Source organism: Passer montanus, unplaced genomic scaffold, assembly GCF_014805655.1.
Source record: "Passer montanus isolate IOZ18808 unplaced genomic scaffold, ASM1480565v1 scaffold19, whole genome shotgun sequence".
In the NCBI taxonomy this organism is placed as follows: domain Eukaryota; kingdom Metazoa; phylum Chordata; class Aves; order Passeriformes; family Passeridae; genus Passer; species Passer montanus.
The window spans coordinates 5,660,758-5,680,139 of NW_024366480.1; the positions used below are offsets into that span (position 1 = coordinate 5,660,758).

At 39.1% G+C, this 19,382-nt stretch overlaps 1 protein-coding gene across 2 annotated transcripts in view; it reads right to left on the reverse strand.

Moving 5' to 3' along the window:
* Nucleotides 1-8,025: 8,025 nt before the first annotated feature.
* DPYS (dihydropyrimidinase) overlaps nt 8,026-19,382 on the reverse strand; it is a 28,711-nt gene continuing 17,354 nt past the window's right edge. For both annotated transcript variants that reach the window (XM_039706352.1, XM_039706351.1), the window contains 3 exons: nt 11,774-11,981; nt 10,164-10,269; nt 8,026-8,276 (listed from right to left, as the gene is read on the reverse strand). In XM_039706352.1, coding sequence (XP_039562286.1) covers nt 10,195-10,269; nt 11,774-11,981 — 283 coding nt within the window. In that variant the 3' untranslated portion in view covers nt 8,026-8,276; nt 10,164-10,194. The remainder of the gene's footprint in view (nt 8,277-10,163; nt 10,270-11,773; nt 11,982-19,382) is intronic.

Here is a 19,382-nt window from a genome sequence, read left to right on the forward strand (position 1 = left end):
AATTAAACTGAGCCAATAGTGAAGTACTTCACCTATTCAACCAACACTGGTGTTGTGACCTTCATATGATACAAGCGCAAATGCAAAATGCCTAAAGACGTAGGAATGACTTATGTAACTTTAGAGACTTAATGTACAGCTAAAAAATGTACCCAACACGGAGTGTATTTCTGATTTTCAGCCACAGCCAACTTCCTTTTTTAGTCTGAATAATAGGAAATTCTGCTCTCTTCCTCTATAATACATGCATGGTTTCAGGACAGCCATTGATCAATGTCTCTGTTATCTGAATGAATTAAGACTTAAAACTCTCCAGTATCAAGTGTCAGAAGTTATTTTGCACTTACACCACTGAAGAACACAAAGATTGGGTTTTTTTGTGCCTTCCAAAGTCTCACTTCTCCATGCATGCAGGTGGTTCAGGTTGCTGATGTGACCACAGTTTGTGTCTGGGAAACAATGCTGGATTAAAGTCATGCATTATTGAGGGTTGTGCTGAATGTCTCTGAGAGGCCTGACCATGTCCTTTTTACTAAAGTGGAACATCCCTGAATAGTAGCAGAATGTCAGCTTGTATTTTAGGTGCTACAGTCAAGCACCAGTAGCAAGAAGCATTCTAGTGAGAGAGAAGCAATTAGAAGGTTGCTCAAAATTTGGACTCACAGAACAGAATAGCTATCCAGGTACTATTGTTAAGAGAATCACACTCTTGTTATCATTGCAGATGAAAGGGGAAGAGTTACATGTCAATAAGAGCTAAATATTTTTGGCAGAGTTCTGATTAATTGCTAGCAGGAGTTGGATGTGCTCCTTTCAATCCCAAAGAACAAGGTGGTGAGAAGCCCAAATATGGGGCAAGTATGATTGACAGCAGTGCCACAAAACACCATGCAGGAGGAAAACTTTGGTTTGGAGTTTCTCGCCTGTCCTGTTTGATGGTGTTGCCACTCAGACTACCTTTTCACTCTGTTGTGCTATGAGAAGCACAGGAAAGTTTTGCAGCCCATGGGAATGGTTCATCAAAATAACTCAGATGCTGGCCAAAGTTTGGGAGAGATGCCTAAATCTGTTAGGATTTTGAGTTCCATAGTACACTCTCAGGACAATGCCATGTATGTATTTTTCATTTACTTAAGGAAATTCGACCAATGTTGAATGTGGATGCTCCCCCCACTCCCCACTACCTGTCAGGAGAATTAAACATTGCTTAGTTTACCCTTCAAGCTGAGAGAAACCAATCGTTCTTGGGTAACTAGTTCTGTACAACATGTTCAGTTCTGGTAAATATTTTACCTAGATGCTTGACCCCACTACCAGTGACAGAAGACATGGAAAAGCCCAAGGTATTTCTTTATCTTGGTCTTTGCAGGTAAAACTGGTCTTTAGCCATAGACCTCTCAGACGTGAAGGAAAGGCTGGAGCAAGGAAGAATTACCCCTTGTAGTTAGAGAGCACTCAAACACACAGGAGCACTCAAACACCATGAGACATGAGGAGAGGCATCCATGGGTATTGAGGGTGCTGGCTGATGTCACTGAAAGGTGTCTTGATTTTTTGTAAAAGGTTTTGGTGATCAGGAGGCATTACTGAAGGAAGGAAGGACTGGAAGGAAGCACATGTCACTCCCATTTTCAAGCAGAGCAAGAAGGAAAATCCAAGAAACCACAGATTTGTCAGACTCATCTCAATCTGTGGGAAGGTGATGGAACAATTTCCCCGGGTAGCTGCTTCCAAACATAAAGGCCAGGAAGCTGACTGGTATAACACTGAAACACAAGAAAAACTTTTTTACTGTGAGAGTGGTCAAACATTGGAATGGGAGGCCCAGAGAGGTTATGGAATCTCCAGCTTTGGGCGTACTCAAAAGCCACTAGACATGACTCTGAGTACCTCAGAGAAGCAAAGCTGGAGTAGATATCTCTAGACCTGCCCAACAGCCTAAGCCATTATGTGATTATTGACTTTAACACAGCACATTTGTGGAAAAATAGTAGACATGCACAGCAAAATCTTGTTTTAATTTGTGAATATGCTATGCCAGCTTCAAGGGTGCCACCTGACAGATATTGTTACCATTACACTCAGACAACAGTCACATACTTGAGTGGACTAATGCACACTTTGTTTCTGTGATGATGCACATACATACCTGTGTGCTGAACATGACCTGAATGGCAAGCAAAGGAGATAAGTTTGCTCTCTCCCCATCTCCCTAAACCTGGTTTATCAGGGAAAATGGCACATTCTACACCTTTTTAAAAATAATTTTTAAATATGCCTTCTATGCCTCAAAGATATTGAGTTTTACCTCAGCAGCAGAACAGTACTAGTACTCTGACCTACAGTACTAGACCTATTCCTTCAGCTGCCCAGTGTCTTTCTTTAGCTGTATGGATGAAAAGGCAGGTATGTCACTCCCCTGAAATTACACAGAGACACACTTCTCATTCTCTCCAGACCTTATTTTCTTTTTGGTTTCTTTCATTTGTTTATGTCATATGAGCAAAGGAAGTCTAGGGTTTATGTTCAGCTGTCTCCTCTGCAAGTTGTTCAGCTATTTCCTTGGCCTCTCTGCTAACCATAACCCTCAACCACAGGATTGAGGTCTAAAAAAGTCTATGAGTTACAATAAAAAAAACATCATTCCACCCACAATTATTTCTGTTCCTCTTCTTGCCTACCCTCTCCTCAGATTGCCTACATTTTATTTTGGCTCTTTTGTTTTGTCATTCATAATCTTCTTTCCTCTTTTAATATGTTTTCTTCACCTCCAACAGATCATTTAGATCAGCTTTCTCATCCATAAAAGCATACAATGCTTTTCTTTCTGCTGAGCTATAGGTGCAGTTGAAATTAGGATTTTTATTCATTTGTTGGTGTAATAGAAATTTTTTATATCTATTAATATAATGTTACTGGGCTTTGTCTCTAAATGACTCTCAAGGGCTTGTCAGAAACACATTCAGCACAAAGAACAAGAGTCTGAGAAGTCCAGATTTGGCTTTTGACTCAATCATCCCTGTCTTTCTCTCTGCTCGCAGAACTCAACTTCCTTTTTGAACATCCTTCACTAGTGGAGGAGCTGTTTGATTTACTGTAAAAAATCCTCCAATTGGATCAAATCTGGTTTGTAAAATTAATGAAAGGCTGACCTGATTGTCTTGTGAAGGTAATTCAGAGAGACATGCTAGTGCTCCTGACCCTCCTGACAAACAAGGACATCTCCTTTCAGCAGCCGTGTTTATGGTCCTCTCCTTATCAGCACCCCATAGCCCCAAACCTGGCTGGCTTCTAAAGCCAAGCCAAGCTAAAGGCTTCCTTTCCTCTGTGCTGGTTTTGTTGCAGCATTTCATGTGAGCAGCTGGGTATGAAAGGATGCTGGGCTATAACTGCTGTCACCGTGACCCCTGCTCTGTCAATATTATCACATCGACTCCCTGCTTTCATCGCAGTTTAAATAGCCCAGAGATGCAGTTAAAAAATAAATGGATAATCAAAGCTTTTCCTCTAATTCTGTTTTACATCGCAGAAGTGGAGAGTAAGGATCAAAGGATCACTCTCGGCTGCCGATAAAATAAAGCCTGAAAACAGGGATTTTGCTGGCACGGATTTCAAGCCGCGAGCGCGCTTCACGGGTGCTGCTGTGCATGGAGCGCCTTCCTCCCCGTTCCAGGGCTGGTACCTCGTACCTGCCCTGCCCTCCAGTGGCCCAGTGCAGCCACAGGGCCGGGGGCTGCTGCTCTGCAGGGATCCACCCGTGATGCGTCAGGCTGAAGAGAGAAGCGCTGCAGGTGTGGGTGTTTGCACCACAGCTGCGAGTTTCACGGGTGGAGAGCTGAGTGCCAGCAATAAGCACATACCCCATATGAGGCTTTCTCTGGCAAATGATGGCTGTGAAAGCAGTATTGTGCAATCCGGGATCAGGTCTCCCAATTGCTTTTCTGCTCCTGCCTCTGGAATCCACAGCACCAGGGAGAATGGAGTACTAAAGATTTCAGACTTCTGTCTGGGTGGGGAGAGAGATGAAAATATGGTTACCAGAATTGTTTCCTTACTTTAACAAAGTGTTTGAATCTTCAAGCTTTGTAGCTGCAGCTCTCTGTGGAGAGAGCAGCAGGCACAACTTCCCCCGGCATTTTCCTGGGGAAGGCTGTGAGAAGATCAGAGAAAAGAATGATAAACAATTCTTATCTCCACTTGCTGCACCTGTTGTTGTTCACATGTGGAGTGTGTTACACAGGTTTGTTTACCAAAGGGTGATTTCTTAATTAGACACTGGATGGTGTTTGGATTGACTGACCAATTAGGTAAAAGCTGTATGGGACCATCTGTAAGAGGGTGAGTTTCTTAGTAAGTGTAGTATAGTACAGTGGAATATAGTAGAATATAGTAGAATAAAGCTATTGATCAGCCTTCTGGAATCATGGAGTCAATGCTAATTATTACCAGGCTGGGGGCCAGCAATGACAAACCTTTCCATACAATAAAGAGGTGGAAACCAGTAGCATTCCAAGGAGAAGTGCTAAGCAACAAAAGTATGTTCTGCATTTTAGCCTTGACAAAACAGTTCCTTGGCTCCTCTGCACAGACACTGCTTCATAGAGTAAAAGGGTTTTAATGCAGCAGTATCACCTCTCAAAGCAATCAGAGTGGCCAACAGAAAGCAAGAAAAGTCAAAGAAAGAAAACCTTTTTCTCAGTAGGTGGTGGAGAAGCCTGAGGATTATGGCTAAATGAGATAGGATTCAAACATCTGGGAAAGCAATTATTGTCTTGCTTTCCAAGGACAACTCAGCACAACTGTGTGGGCTGCAGAAGTCATCTCTAAACACCTTTCCAGCCTGGTATATGGCATCTGTTTTCTTAGGACAACATTTATAGAACAGACAGAGCAACAACTTGAGAATGTAATGAGCAAGTGATGGCTTAGGGATGAGATTGTAGAATGAGTTCAGAAGTCTTGTCAGGGTCTAGAGACTGAAGTACAACTGAGAGATCAGTCAGTCCTTCTTCCAGAGCTCCAGTTCAGGACCTGTGCTGACATAATTATATCCCATTGAATCCCAAACTATATGCCTACTAAAAAATCCCATGCTACTGTTGGCTCTGCTGTCACTCCTTACTGGTGTTTTGGAATGGAGACGTGGGCAGTCCCAAAACTACATCCCTATGAAGATCCCACCATTATAGCCTAGCCCATGTAAGGGGGAAAAGAACAAGGATGACAGAGATTTACAATCTGACAGTTTCAACATTAGTAGGAGTGCCTGAACAGCACATTTGAAATTCTTTTGATGTCACACAGTTCCTCAAGGGATATTACATGGCAACTTGTGACTTGAGGCAGGATTCAGGTACTAGGGCCAGCACGTGTCATGGCAAAACAAATATTCATAAATATAACAAATCTGACAGGCTTGATAGATTGTTGCACCCAAGGATGCAAAAATACAGCAGATGATTTGGTGTAAATCTCAGCTCACAATATGCAGGTAATTTCTTTCATCTGCACAACACATAGCTAAGACTCACCGGAATTAAAAAGTAGGTATTTCTTAAACAAAAAATAGTATAGCCCTACAGGAAGTACAGTCCATGACAGAGAGCAGTACAAATATAGGGAACAGGAATTCTTTGCTAATTATACAGGAGGAAGCTCACTCATTTTTAGTCTAATAAAAATGAGTAGGAAACCTTAAAATATACATTTTTCCATAGAAAATATATGTTCATAGTTTGGAGGTTACTCTTATCAAATTTCTGCTCTTCTTCCAGTGTAGCAAAAGATTAATTAGTAAGAATAGATTCACAGTTGACCTGCTCTGTTGATGAGACAAAACATAAAAAAAAAAAACAGGCATCCTTCATAAAAGAAAGTTCCAGTTCAGAGAGCTAAAGGTGTGCTGAGTGGAAGGCAGCTGCAGAGTAGAAATCTGCAACATAGTTACACGTCCTGTATAATCTTTGTAGCCAATGTAGGTAAACAAGAATTGCAAGAAAACTGCCCCCCTCATCCCGAGGAACAACTCCAGACAGATTCATCTAACCTGTGTGAGATCTTGATGCAGAGACAAAGAAAGTTGCAGAAGCATCTCTCTTTCTCTGTTCATTGTAAAGGGAGACTGGACAACAAACTGAGATGCAGAGCCTGACAGTACGGAGGTCTGTACCGAGCAGTGAACTCTGTTTCCTGGTAATAGTGCTGGATTGTTGGTTGGTTCTGCTGTTCTGCCACCCCAAAGATAAACCTGAGAAATGGGAACTGGTGCTAGACCTTCTCAACCATATCCATGACTATTCATCTTACTAGGAAAACCCTCTTTTTCTGTTTAGAGACACAAGAACTACTGACCTAATAGGAGTTTGTTTTTCGTGAAAGTTCATACACCACTGTATGCCTATGAAAATAGCAGGAACTACAAGTCTGCTTTCCACTGTCAAAATAATAGTAATTATCATATGTTTAATGTGTACTTAATGTGCTTAGTGTGTGTTAAAACATACAGCACTTTCTGTGCCTGCTTGGCCTTGGGTTGTACAGTACATTGTTTCTACATGTGGGTCAGCCAAATCACTGTCCTGGTGATTTTGTGTTGGGCTCGTTTCTCTCTGCGCTGTTTTTGGCTGGGGTAGAGTTAATTTTCTTCACAGTAGCTAGTATGGGGTTATGATTTGGATTTGTGCTGGAAACAGAATTGATAATTCCAGGATATTTTCATTATCAATGAGCAATGCTCACTCAGCATCAAGGCCTTTTCTGTTTTTCACCCATCCCGACAGCAAGAGGGCTGGGCATGCACAAGGAGATGGGATGGGACACAGGACAGATTCCCTCAGCTGATCCCAGGAACACCCTGGACCATATGCTCGTGCTCAGCATGTAAAACTTCCCTCCTGGGAAGAAGCAGGAGGAACATTCAGAGGGCTTTCCTGGGGATACCTGAACACCTGCCGAGCAATGGGGAGTGAATTCCTTGTTTTGCTTTGCTTGTGGGCAAGGCTTTTGCTTTACCAATTAAACTGTCTTTATCCCAACCCAAGAGTTTTCTAACTTTTACTCTTCTGGTTCTCTTCCCCACCTATCTGGGGTGGGGGGAATCAAGCAAATGTTTGTGTGGTACTTAGCTGCCAGCTGGGATTAACACATGACACTCTATTAAATTTTTTGCAGTGGCAGCTGCTTAAAAAGAAGAGTTATTACATATGAAAGTGCAACTTTAAACAACATTTCAGTTCTTCAAATCAAAATTTGTCTACACATGGTAGCAGAATAGTGCTTCTGAAAGTACTACAACCTCTGAAAAATGGAAATTAGATAAATTGAGCCAAAGAGATGTTTTTAAAATTAGGAATCCTATCCTACAAAAATCCAAAGTATTAGTTACATTGGGAAAAACCTAATTTTCAGATAAAAGGGTTTTTCGATATTAATGCATTATGGTTTTGCTCTGGTAATCTTATTTCATAAGCCTTCAGGTGATGGGTGTGTGTCTCTCCATAAAGGCAGAACACAAACTATTACTGTAGATGGGTTCACAAGCATGGTTGGCACAGGTTTGCCATTTTCCCTTGTTTCTCAACAAGGGAAATAACTGAACCTGTCAAAAAAAGCTTGGTGGTGCAGTTGGCAGGGACAAAATATATAAAGTTCTTTAAAGATAGTGACATAGAGATGGGGCAGCAGCTCCAAATAGTGAGTGTTCTGGATCAGCATATTTCTGTACTGACCCCTTCCAGACAGGGAAAACTAAAAAAAAAATAAAAATTCAGCATCTGCTCTCAGAATTCTCTGCATTGCCAAGCACAACAGAGATCTTCCTAACATATAAAATAAGTGAATTAGAATTCATCTCTTGAGACCCAATGGAGCAGGAGTTCAAAAAATGTTCTTAAACACCATTATTCATTGCTTTTACTTTATTGGGTAGCTGATACCTTCTAAAGATAAACATTGAGAAATACCATCCCAAAACTTACATATTTTTATGAATGTACAGAGTCAAAACTTACATATTTTTAAGAATGTACAGAGCTGTGGCATTGTAATTGCAGGGGTTTTCTTATTATTACTACTCCATTTCTAAAACAATTTTCCAGTTCTTATAGCAAAAGTATTTTCAAACATAAATTTCAACAGCAATTTTATGTAGGAAACCAAGTATAATGCTTATTGGTTATTGTTTCATGTTGGCTCTTGAGAAGTTGATTGTAGATTGATTGCTGGACCCAGAAGGAACTGCTGGTGAGGGCAGCAAGGTCATTTTCATTTGCTTTTATCTACAGAGAAGAAAAAGACAATACAATATCATCTTTCAAAAGAAAATCTCTTCTTTGCAATTTGTCACTCAGAGGTAATAATGGAGAAGGAGTGCTAGGAGCTAGAAAGAATGATTATTGCTCCCTCACTCTACTGAAGCTTTAGCCTTTAGTCCTCTCTATTAGAAAATCTTTTCCCTAAGGACAGAGAAAAACAAATAGGATACTGCACTCTGCTGCTGCTACTGATGCCCTGGATGAGGATCACTGTAAGGTAGCTTTAAAGAATGATACCATGAGAGGTGGAAAAGTTCATTTCACCCTCCTACCATAGCAGGTTTGTTCCTGTCCCATATTAATTAGCACTAAGAACAGACTCATTTTGCCTGAGGTACAAACTGGGGCTTTCTCTTCACCTATTGGGAAATCATTTCTCAAAGTAGCTGATCTTATTGTTGATACACATTTGCACCCAAAACTTCAGCTTGGATTTTGGCATGCTTCCTGTCACTCCCTGTTCCCCCAACCCATTTTAATCAACTCCCCTGCTGCAGCAGACAACATTTCAGATGCAGTTGGCACACAGCAGCAGCATGGCTTGACTGTGCTTGCTGAAGGACTTGCCTGGTTTTTACCATTTCCTGAAGCATTTCCTCTGCTTGTTAAACAGCTGGAGAGTGAGGTGTTGTCGACTTGCCTGGTTTTTCCCTTTTCCTGAAGCATTTCCTCTGCTTGTTAAACAGCTGGAGAGTGAGGTGTTGTCACTGGTCCTTGTTCCCAGCTGCCTCACCCCACTCACATGCTGCAGTGCATTGATCTTTGCTTGGTTCTTCTAAGAGACACTTCAACTCACCAAGGCAACAGAAAACTAACCCAGGAAGCAAAGTTAATTGATTTCTGCTCGCAGAAAGATCTGCCAAGCACCAGGGCACATACAAGGACTGTCAATAACCAAGTTACACACTGTGAACACTGCAGAGGAGGGAAGGGGAGATGCTGGGTGTTACTCCTGTTAGCAGTGATGGGCTTGCACTAATTCAAACACTGCTGGCACTGCCTGTAACACCTTTACTCCTGTAGTCACAGAATGGTGTGGGTTGGAAGGAAGCTTAAAGATCATCTAGTTCCAGCCCCTCTGCCATGGGCAGGGATGCCTTCCATTTAATCAGACTGCTCAGATCCCCATCCAACTTGGCCTTGAACACTTCCAGAGATGGAGCATACACAAATTCTCTGGATAAACAGTTCCAGTCCCTTACCAACTTCACAGTAAATAATTTCTTCCCAATATCTAACCTAAACCTACTCTCTCTTTCAGTGTAATTCCATTTTACCTTGTCCAACTACTCCATGCCCTTGTAAAAAAAATCCTGCACCAGCTCTCTTATAGGCTTCCTTTAGGTACTGAAAGGCTGCTCTAAGGTCTCCCTGGAGACTTCTCTTTTTGTGAAAACAGCTTTTGTTTTTGCAAAACAAATCTGTCAGCTTAACCCAAACAGCACATTTGTTGGGGGGTTATTGTCTGTAACACAGGGACACTAATAAATTTAATTTTTCACATCAAGCTGTCTGCAAATTTGTAAGTCAAACAGTCATGCTTCATTTTGTAGTCTTGCTAACTGAACTCAGGTTTTGTATGTGCCTTCATACCTATGTCTCAGTCTAGCAGCTAAAATTCATCACTTTCTTTCATCTGAACTTTTTAAAAAAGACTCCAATCAAAATGATTTCTCCATGCCTGGGATGCCAGAACTTTTTGTCAAATTTACAGATACCAAGACAATTCAGCTTCTGAGAGGGCTTATTTCAGACAAGCCTGACACCAGACAGACAGCCTGCTACCCTTTTGTTTTCATGAAGTTTCAGAGAAGCATTAAGTAGTCTTTACTAAGCAAAAGAGAAGGTTACCTGCAACAGCCAAAACTTGGGAACAAGCCTGTTATTTTCCTGTGACAGGTGTTCCTGAGACCGTGCCGGTATATGGTGCCCTCTTGACAGGAACAGGTTGACATACCTGCAATAAAATGTTTTAAACCTTTCACTATTTTCTCTTCTCTTGCAATTGCTAATTGGACAAAATTTAAATAGAAGTCCTATGATAAACTGTCTTTCTATGAAATGCATCCCAATACTTTCATCTAACTTCTCCCTGGAAAAGATCTCTTGCACTGGGATTAAGCTGTTCAGTTCTCAGCTTTCATCAGGAGCTGGAGGCTAAATCTGCTCAACACTCTAGCAATCCAAATCTAAATTAATCTTTTAAAGAAACAACAACATGTTCCACCTCATTTTGTGGATTATTCTATTTGTTAGAGTATTTATATATTCCAGTGATTTTTTTAATACATCAGGTAAGAGAGGTAAATAAATATCAATGAAGCAAAGCAAATTCTGGCTTGTGTAGATATCTATCACTCACTATTCCAGTTGTTGGCTGCAGGAGGCTGAGCTGGTTGAAAAATCACTTCTGAAGACATGCTGCAATTGATATTTGGGTTAAGGGAAAATTCTCTCTAGCTTTGATGGGAAATTGAAACCACTATGCTCACGGAAGTCTTTCAAAATTGTGTAATTATCAAATTTCTTATAAATTTCAATTTCGTTTAGTTTTGATACTGTATTGTGTGTAGGAACATGCAGGCAGCTCATTACATCCTGTGAAATTGTGGTCTTTGGAGGAAAGCATCATTCAGGCACTTTCACATGCCCTCCTCAGTTCATTAAGACAGCAGAAGAAAGAAATACACAGATTTTTTTGGGGGACATTTCACTGGGCCTTATTTCACATGGATTCAGCTTTTAGATCCTGCAATGAATCCCACTGATTCAGGTGGTGATTTTAAAATGTACTTACTCAGTATGCTTTTAAAAATCCTATTCACAGTACACTAAGGATGCAAAAGCATCATGGATGCTTGCAGAGTAAATAGGCACTGAAAATCCAATCTTTATGTATTTGAGATATTTCTCTTTAAAAAATAGAAGAGAACAAAAGCTTCAACAGAGCTATCTTGCTGGGCCCAGCAGTGCCCTTTGCAGATGTTCCATTTTAACACATTCTTGCTGGAACACAACAAAATGTTCAACGCTCTGCAGGGTTTAGCTCAAAATATCTGATCCATGAAAGAATTAGAATTTTTTTTATTTCTTCCTTGGTGTAATATTTCTTCCTGCATATGAAATTTAGGCTCTCTGATTTTCAGTGAAATCAGTGATGAAATGTACCAGTTAGATTACCAGAAGCAAAACTCTGTCCACTTTTATTGCAAGTAGGACATGTTTATTTTTAAAAGTACTGAGGCTTGGTTCCCAAGCTGGACAAACTACTGTAAGAGTCTATGATGTTTTTCTGTAAGATAAAGAGCAATAAAATTTGAGTTCTTCGTTTCCTTTCCTCCCACCTTGGCATATTTTGATTAGTAAGGAAAATTACCACTGAATCCCCAAACTCCTTTTCCCAAGAGCTAGTTATCCTCATGTTGTACAAGGCATTACAGAGATTTATTAGTTTAATTAACCTGTTCCCGCTGTCTGACTCGTTTGTAGACATATGGGGAGAATGGTGGACGGAAGACATATTTGCCTTCTCCTGCTGTGACATTGAAAACTCCACCTTCATAAACCACTTTGCCTCTTGAAACTGTCACAACTGGAACTCCATGGCAGACCATTCCTTCAAATATATTGAAGTTATTTGCCTGGTGATGTGTCTTTGCCGATATTGTCCTGTGTTTGCAAAACAACACACAGAAATTACTATGATTCGTGCATTTGACTTCATTATAAAATGTTGATAAATTGATATAGGAAGAAAATTTAGCAACATTATTTAAATACAGCCTTGCACAGTACATCATAGAGCACCTGTAAAAATAGGATAGTGTAATAACATTTCATTGAACAGTAATTGCATTTCAAAAGAATGAAGAGGGAGTCAAAAGGACAGAACTCAGCAGCCTTTAAATGCAAAATTTTCCACTACAAAAGAGATTAGTGGAAAAAAACCCAGGTTATAGTATTTTCTTTGGATAACATGATTTTATTTTGCCTTGTCAAGCAAATATCTATGCACAATCCAATCAGAAAAAGCTCTGACCTTTTATCTGGAATGACTTGCAATTTCAAGTTTGAAAGGCATGGCTGCAATGTTTCAAAGACTGAGTCTCACAAATAACACAAAGACCATTTCATTGGAAAGTCACTAGATGGTAATGATTTTTGGTAATGCTTCGTGTGAGCTCAATTGATTCAATGACTGACAGCCCAAATATCTTAAGGCAAAATAATAATGACATCAGACTTCTACATACCTTTCCTCCAAGGGTATTAAGTAAATTAGAACTTCAGATTTCAACAGAACTCATTTGAATGGTTGTATCATTGCTTTTTGTATATATATATATACACCTCATTCTATACGATTTCTATTTTTTCCAGACAATTTTTCCAACCCCAACTGGCTACTTTAAAGGCAGAGCCAATGTTAGAGCTGACATTACTATCTGGAAGTCCAAGCTGTGTATACTTCCTTTATTGTCTATTTTCCCTACTGAGCTACTTGCTATGTAATTTAATAGCAGACTGTGAATTTCAGCTAATTATTTTATTAACTTCCTGTATCCAAGATACAGATTATATATATTATTTAGAGAGTTTATATATTTCTTGTAATTTATAGTTTTTGAAAAGGAAGCAGCTTTATGCTTTTGGCTACCAGTCAGGCTTTTTTCAGGATGGGTGCTCAGGCAATCAAAAATCTATCATGCATATATTATAATGCATATACATGTATTCATATTATTCCAGAGACTATATATTTTTTAAAAAAAATATTATCAAAGTCAAAAGAAATATGAAATATTAATAGATGAAAATATTGATCAATTTGGAGAATAATTTTTTTAAAAATTTTAGTGAATATCCTTATCAAACTGAGAAACATAAAAATCTGTATACTTGAAGTATAGCCATTTTCAAAACCAACCATACTAAATATTCAAAATGATTACTTATAAAGAGGAAGAAAGCATTCATGGAGGGATACTGAGTTTCCTTACATATCATTCTGTTGAACTAAGGCTAATTGTTTCTCCTAGGGGCTACATTTAAATCTTGGTGGTTACTGACATTTCAAAGGCTATATATATATGTAAATGCTCTCTATGACCAGTCTACCCATAGGAGTAAAAACTTTGCCTTATACAACACACCTTGGACAGAAAACTTATGTTTGCCTGCTCACCAGTATCAGCAGCACCTTGTACATTCACATTGGGAAAAATCAAACCTCTCTTGTTTTCACTGGTCCTATCGAATGCTGTCAAACAAATTTATCCATGGTTGTTGTAATAGCCCTATTAGGAGTTTCTGAACATATTCCTCTTGCTTATTGCATTATCCTTATGGGTCCAATTGCTAGAACAGTAAGTAAGAACAACTGTAACACAATAATCTTCAGCATTCTCTGTGTATAAATCTTATCTACTTGCACAATAGCACCGGGACTTGAAAAGAAAAATGGAGAGGGTAATTTGAGGAAACACAGAAAAATAAGCAAGATTCTTCATCAAAGTGTGAGCTGTTTAAATGTGCTAGAACAGGATCACTAGAGGTAACCATGCCTCAGAGGTATGTCCTTCATTTAAAGATACAAAATGAATGGAAGTAGGTACATTTTAAAGTAATATCCATTTGTACAGCTAAACTTCGCAACAGGACAAAACACATTTCTAGACCTTGCCTCAGCAACAAATCTCAACAGAATTCATTTACAGCTCTTCTGTTGAAACAAGCTGTTGATCATGCTGCCCTTTCTGAAGGTGAAGTGCATTTTCCCTGATGGAAATCACCAAAACTTTCCTGTTATTTAACCCTTTGACATTACCAATGTCAGTAAAAGTTTCAGGTAGTGAGCAAGCAATCAAATAGAACTAGATTCTCTGTTTGGGTCTGAAGATCACAATTCAGCAACCTTATTCAACAGACGGTTTACAGCTGTTATCACCAAATTCAGGAGCAGGCAGCTTATCAAAGTTCTGATATTTATTCTCAGCTAACAGCAAAAACAGTTGTAACACACCAATAATCCAAGAAACCAAGACTGCCTCCATGGTAGACTACAACATAACAGCTGTCTCCAGCATCCCAAGTGATGTCTGACATTAGGGATTACTCAGCATGAAAACAGACTGTGAGTCCAGGTTTCAAAAATTTGTAATGTATTTTTAAAATAAGACTTGTAAAATTCTCTAATTCTGGTTATAAGTTGAAGTGGCTCTTGTTTCAAACAACCCTTCCTCAAATGGAGGCTGAGATCAGAGCAATTACTTCAACATTTAAAAGGACATTCTGCTCTATGAAGAGGATACTCTAAAGACATCAGGTTCTACATTGCTCTTACTCACATCAGTGTTTCCTTGCAGTTCACTTCAGCTGCTTTTTATATACCTGGCTTTCAAAGTGATTCAAAGCTATTAATATACACATTAACATTCCTGTAGTACCAAAGAGGAAGACATGCTTCTGAAATTGTCTTTTTTCACCACCATACATCTGTCCAACTAATTTAGAGTCAAAGAGTAATTTAGTCTAAAAACAGCTAACAGATTTGCTCTGTGTGAAGATTCAGTGACAAGAAGGACTGTATGTATTTATTTATGCTCTACATGAGAAAGGACTTTATAGCCACTCCTAGAGTATTGCAACTAAATAACATACAGACTGGAACTTGAAACTTGAAAAAGGGCGGCAGCTTAGACTAATGCAGCAACACGTGGGGTGAAATTCAAGACTATACAGATAGTCAGATCAAGTTATGACCTAAAACTTTGTTAAGGAGTTAGAGGAACCAGTTTTCATCTCAACAAACATCCCTGTCCTTCAGCCAGAGATTCAAACAGTAAACAATGAGTTACAGTTGGGCAGGAGGGGGACACGGATGAAGGGAAACCATTAGATATTAGAGTGATCTGATACCTTTCATAATGCATAGGACACAAAGCTACATCAGCTCTAGAACCAAGACTTTGACTATCATTAGGATTGTCCTTTTAATTTTCAAGGTCACATAAGCAAACAAATGAAGAATTTAATTACATTCGATGGAAATGGCTCCATACCTCACCCACATTTCTTTAAAAAGTCCAGAGGTAGGAATATGAAGGAATGCTGCAGATGACAGCCCTCAGGCAAGAATAGCTGTTCAACATTTGAGTAAAGGGAGGACACCTACTTCATAATAAATTAATTACCTAATTTAAAACATAGTAATAAAGTCTGTAATTGAAAACAGCTGCTTTGTTGACAGCTGCCAAAGAAAACCAGTTTATGTAGGAGTGAGTATTTGAGCTGTAAGTAACTTCTCTCAATTCTTATAGTGCAGTATCTCTGAGCTTTTCAGAGCTGGGCATAGATGAGAAATGCCACTTTGCTGAGGACAGTGTCAGCCTTTGTGAGTTGCCTCTTCTCATCACCTTTAAATGCCTTTGAACTCTACATATTGTTAACCCACTTTTCTAAAATCTAGAAAAAAAAGTCTTTTACCTTTCTGTGTTTTCTGAGTCACTCATTTATAATGATAATTAAGTTTTATTAAAAAGGAAAGCAAAGAGTAGGAAAAATAAAATAGAGGAAATATAAGAAAGTCTTCAAATCTGTGTGTAAAAATGCTAGCTATAAGCCTATAATGTGGATTAAAAACCTCATGGCCTACTTTATATTAAGGAATTGCAATAAATGCATATGCAAAAATATGCAGGCAACTATTCGTAAAGTTCCTAGCCTCTTAAAAAATATCTTCAATAAACATTACTTTTGAGTAGTCATATGAATTGAGAAGATTTGTAGATAAAAATAGATGCAAGAAGAGGGAGGAAATTAATGTTTGGGAGTTTCATATCAAAGTGACTTTTCTGAAGAAATGGGATATTTAATTCATGCAATCATATCTCCTAACATTCGTAATTTTAAGGGGGGTAGATAATGACAACAAAATAATTTTTTATTGTGGTAAATAGCTCATTTGTCAACAATATTATCCAGTCTGGTCCTACCAATTGTTCCAAGCTGATATAGAATGGAAGAGAATGTTTGTGAAAAACTGTGGGCAGAAGAGAAGCAGGAATGAAAAAATAGCTTGCAGAAAATATCTTGCACAAAAGCATACAAAAAAAGAACACAATTTAGTCTATTCAATGACTAGAGAAGATCTTGAAGTGTTTACAAGGGAAAAAAAATCAAAATTATGTAAAAGCAAAATAAAGACTTATTTAATTTTTTGGGTAACCTTTCAGAGATTTGCTTCTCTGAAGAGATCAAGTAACATTTTGAAGACAGCAAATTACTAGGGAAACAAACATCAAGCACTCTCAGAAAGGCTGATCTTTTTACAGGTCACAGAACCAGTGTCACTGAGGTTGGAAAGCATCTCTGGAGATATCTATTTCAAGCCATCTGTTCTGATCAGGGTCCATCAAAGTAGGTTTCTCAGGGCCATGTTAAATTGGATTTTAAGTGCCTCTAAAGAGGGAGATCCACAATCTTTATGGGCAACTTGTGCCAGTGTTTGATCACCATCACAGAAACACAATATTATTTATCATGTTGAAATGGAATTTCCTATATTTTAATTTGTGCCTATTGTTTCCTTCTTCCCATTTTCTTAATGTGAGATAAGAGGTCTTTGGCAGGATTCTGGTGAATTAGTGTACATTCATCCATGGACACTGTTTTCACTTGTGCAGAAGAACATGGAGCTATTGAAAATGCTAGAACACACTTGTCCTATGCATAGATATTTGTACACCACATTATTTCATTTTGTCTCATTGTGATTAGATGCAGTCATCCATATATTCAGTATTCAAAATTATGCTCATTCATCAAAAGAGTAAGACAGTTACAGGATTATTTATTCTAATCTTCTGCTAACATCTTGGTTTCTTCCTCTCTTATGTTACTAAAAATTACAGGCAGTTACTTGGCAGAGTGCTTAAACATTGTAAAGTCCCCACTTAAGCCCCTGAGCCTGAAGACTTGACTACAAATGAGACAGACATAGGCAACAGATTTTGGTTCTAACAAATGCAAAAGATTTAGCCATGAAAGTATCTGGATGGAAACAAAGGCATTGAGGGAACATATGCCAGGAGACAGGGGAACTCTGACATTTTGCTGATTCACATCCAGTAACTGTTTCCCTTAAACTGCAAAAATACTAAAAACAAACTAGAAAACACATCTTCCTCTGTCATTTCAGGCAGGTAGATTACAGAGTGTCTTTTTCCTCCCTCCTGTCCCCACTAAAGGCTTCCCACATCTCCTGCTGGTCAGGGGCAGCTGAACTGGGGCTGCAGCCAGCACTGCCCTGCTCAGGGCTTGAGCCCAGCTCCACCAGCACAGGGGGGCTGCCCAAGTGGGCCACTCCAGCAAAGTCCAGAGAGGATGGTACTACCTGCACAGCCAGCTCTGCCTTTGCAATCAGAAGTATCTAACTTCTCAGCTATATTTAAGGAGGGGAAAACCCTGGGGAGTGTGGCTTCCCAATTTGCATGTTGTTATAATGAAGTGACTGGACTTAGAAAGTTAAACTCAATTTGAGACAGGTTTTTTTATCCTTATGGGTGTTTGATCTTGCCTTTGGGACCTGATCTAGAGTTTACTTGCAAGGCTCCAACAGGCTACAGTGAATTAATTGAGCCCTAATATCTCCTGGGAGCTGGATGTCTCTTTACAAGATCTTTAGGACCTTCTGCCCCTACTTCACAAGGGATGCTCAGCTCTTTTCACTGCCTGAACTGGGCAATGCAGTATTTAGATTCCTTGCTGAGCATTTCTGAAACAAACCCTAGAGATTTTATACTCTTGCTTGCTTTCAAATAGCTAAAGGCGTCAGCTATAGAGGACACTGACTTGCTGACAGGTGAAATTCCCTTTCCCATACTTTGCTTTCTGCTCCTGAAAAAGTCTTTTACAGTTGCTTTTGTCTCACAGACTTGGGGCTTTTATATTATTTGTGTGCAGCCACAAAAGAAGTCAGTGAACAGTCTTGATCAAAGCACAGATTAAAATAAGATGGTACAGTGAGTACACATTTGCTGCCTACATGGATTTTCCCAAGGAGTTTTCACAGAACAATCCTTTATGCACAGACTGTACTTGGGATGCTGATGGTGTTGAGGTCTGCAATATGATATTTGATAGCACATGGCTTGCAATAAACCAACACATCCCTTTTGTATTTTTCTGGCCTTTAATGGATGGAATAAGTATAAGGAAGCTAATGAAAACATCTGCTTTGGCAGGACTCATCATCAACCTTTTGTAATTTCAGTTTCTAACCAATTTGTACATTTAATGTTTCTTCCCAATAACACTTGCTGTCATGCAGACATGCTAAAACCATTATTCAGATGCTTTTAAACACAGTAGCAAATGTTATAATTGTTGATATCATATTTTCTGCAGAAATTACCAGAAAATGCTACAGAAATAGGCCAGTCAATGAAGCTGACACTTGAAAGCTTCAGCTAGAGCAGCAGAGTGCTGGAAGCAGAACTTAAACTGTAATTGCTCCCAGTTTGCAAAGCCATCACATAGAATTCACTAGGGTTTTGTAACCAAGAAAGAGAAAATCCTGAGTGCTCAGATAGCACCCAATGTTATTGTGCAATGATGTGGGCGGGGAAATGCAGCTGATTTTGTGGGGATACAAGTTTTTGTATTAAAGAGCTGCACTACCTTTCTAAATTACTCTAGAATCTTCTGTATAGACTTCCTCTGACAGATAGTGATAAGATCAATTCCTCACAGCAATACTTCAGCATTCATCTAACTCATTAGGCTGGTATCAATCAGAATTTTAAGACTACAGCAAAACAATCTCAAACCAGAACTGGAAAATTGCATTTCCCTCTTGCAAGACTTATGGTTACAAACAAGAAAAAAAGTCATGCACAAAAGAGGAAGAACTTAGCAAGAAACAGGAACAAGCCTATTGTGAAACTAAAATCACCCCCCAGAATCAACAAAGGACAGGAGGCTGTGCCTTGTGTAACATCTTAAATGGCTGAAATCCATTACATAGATCCCTTTTTTTTCTTCTGGGCTGTTTATGCCCTCTTCAGGATT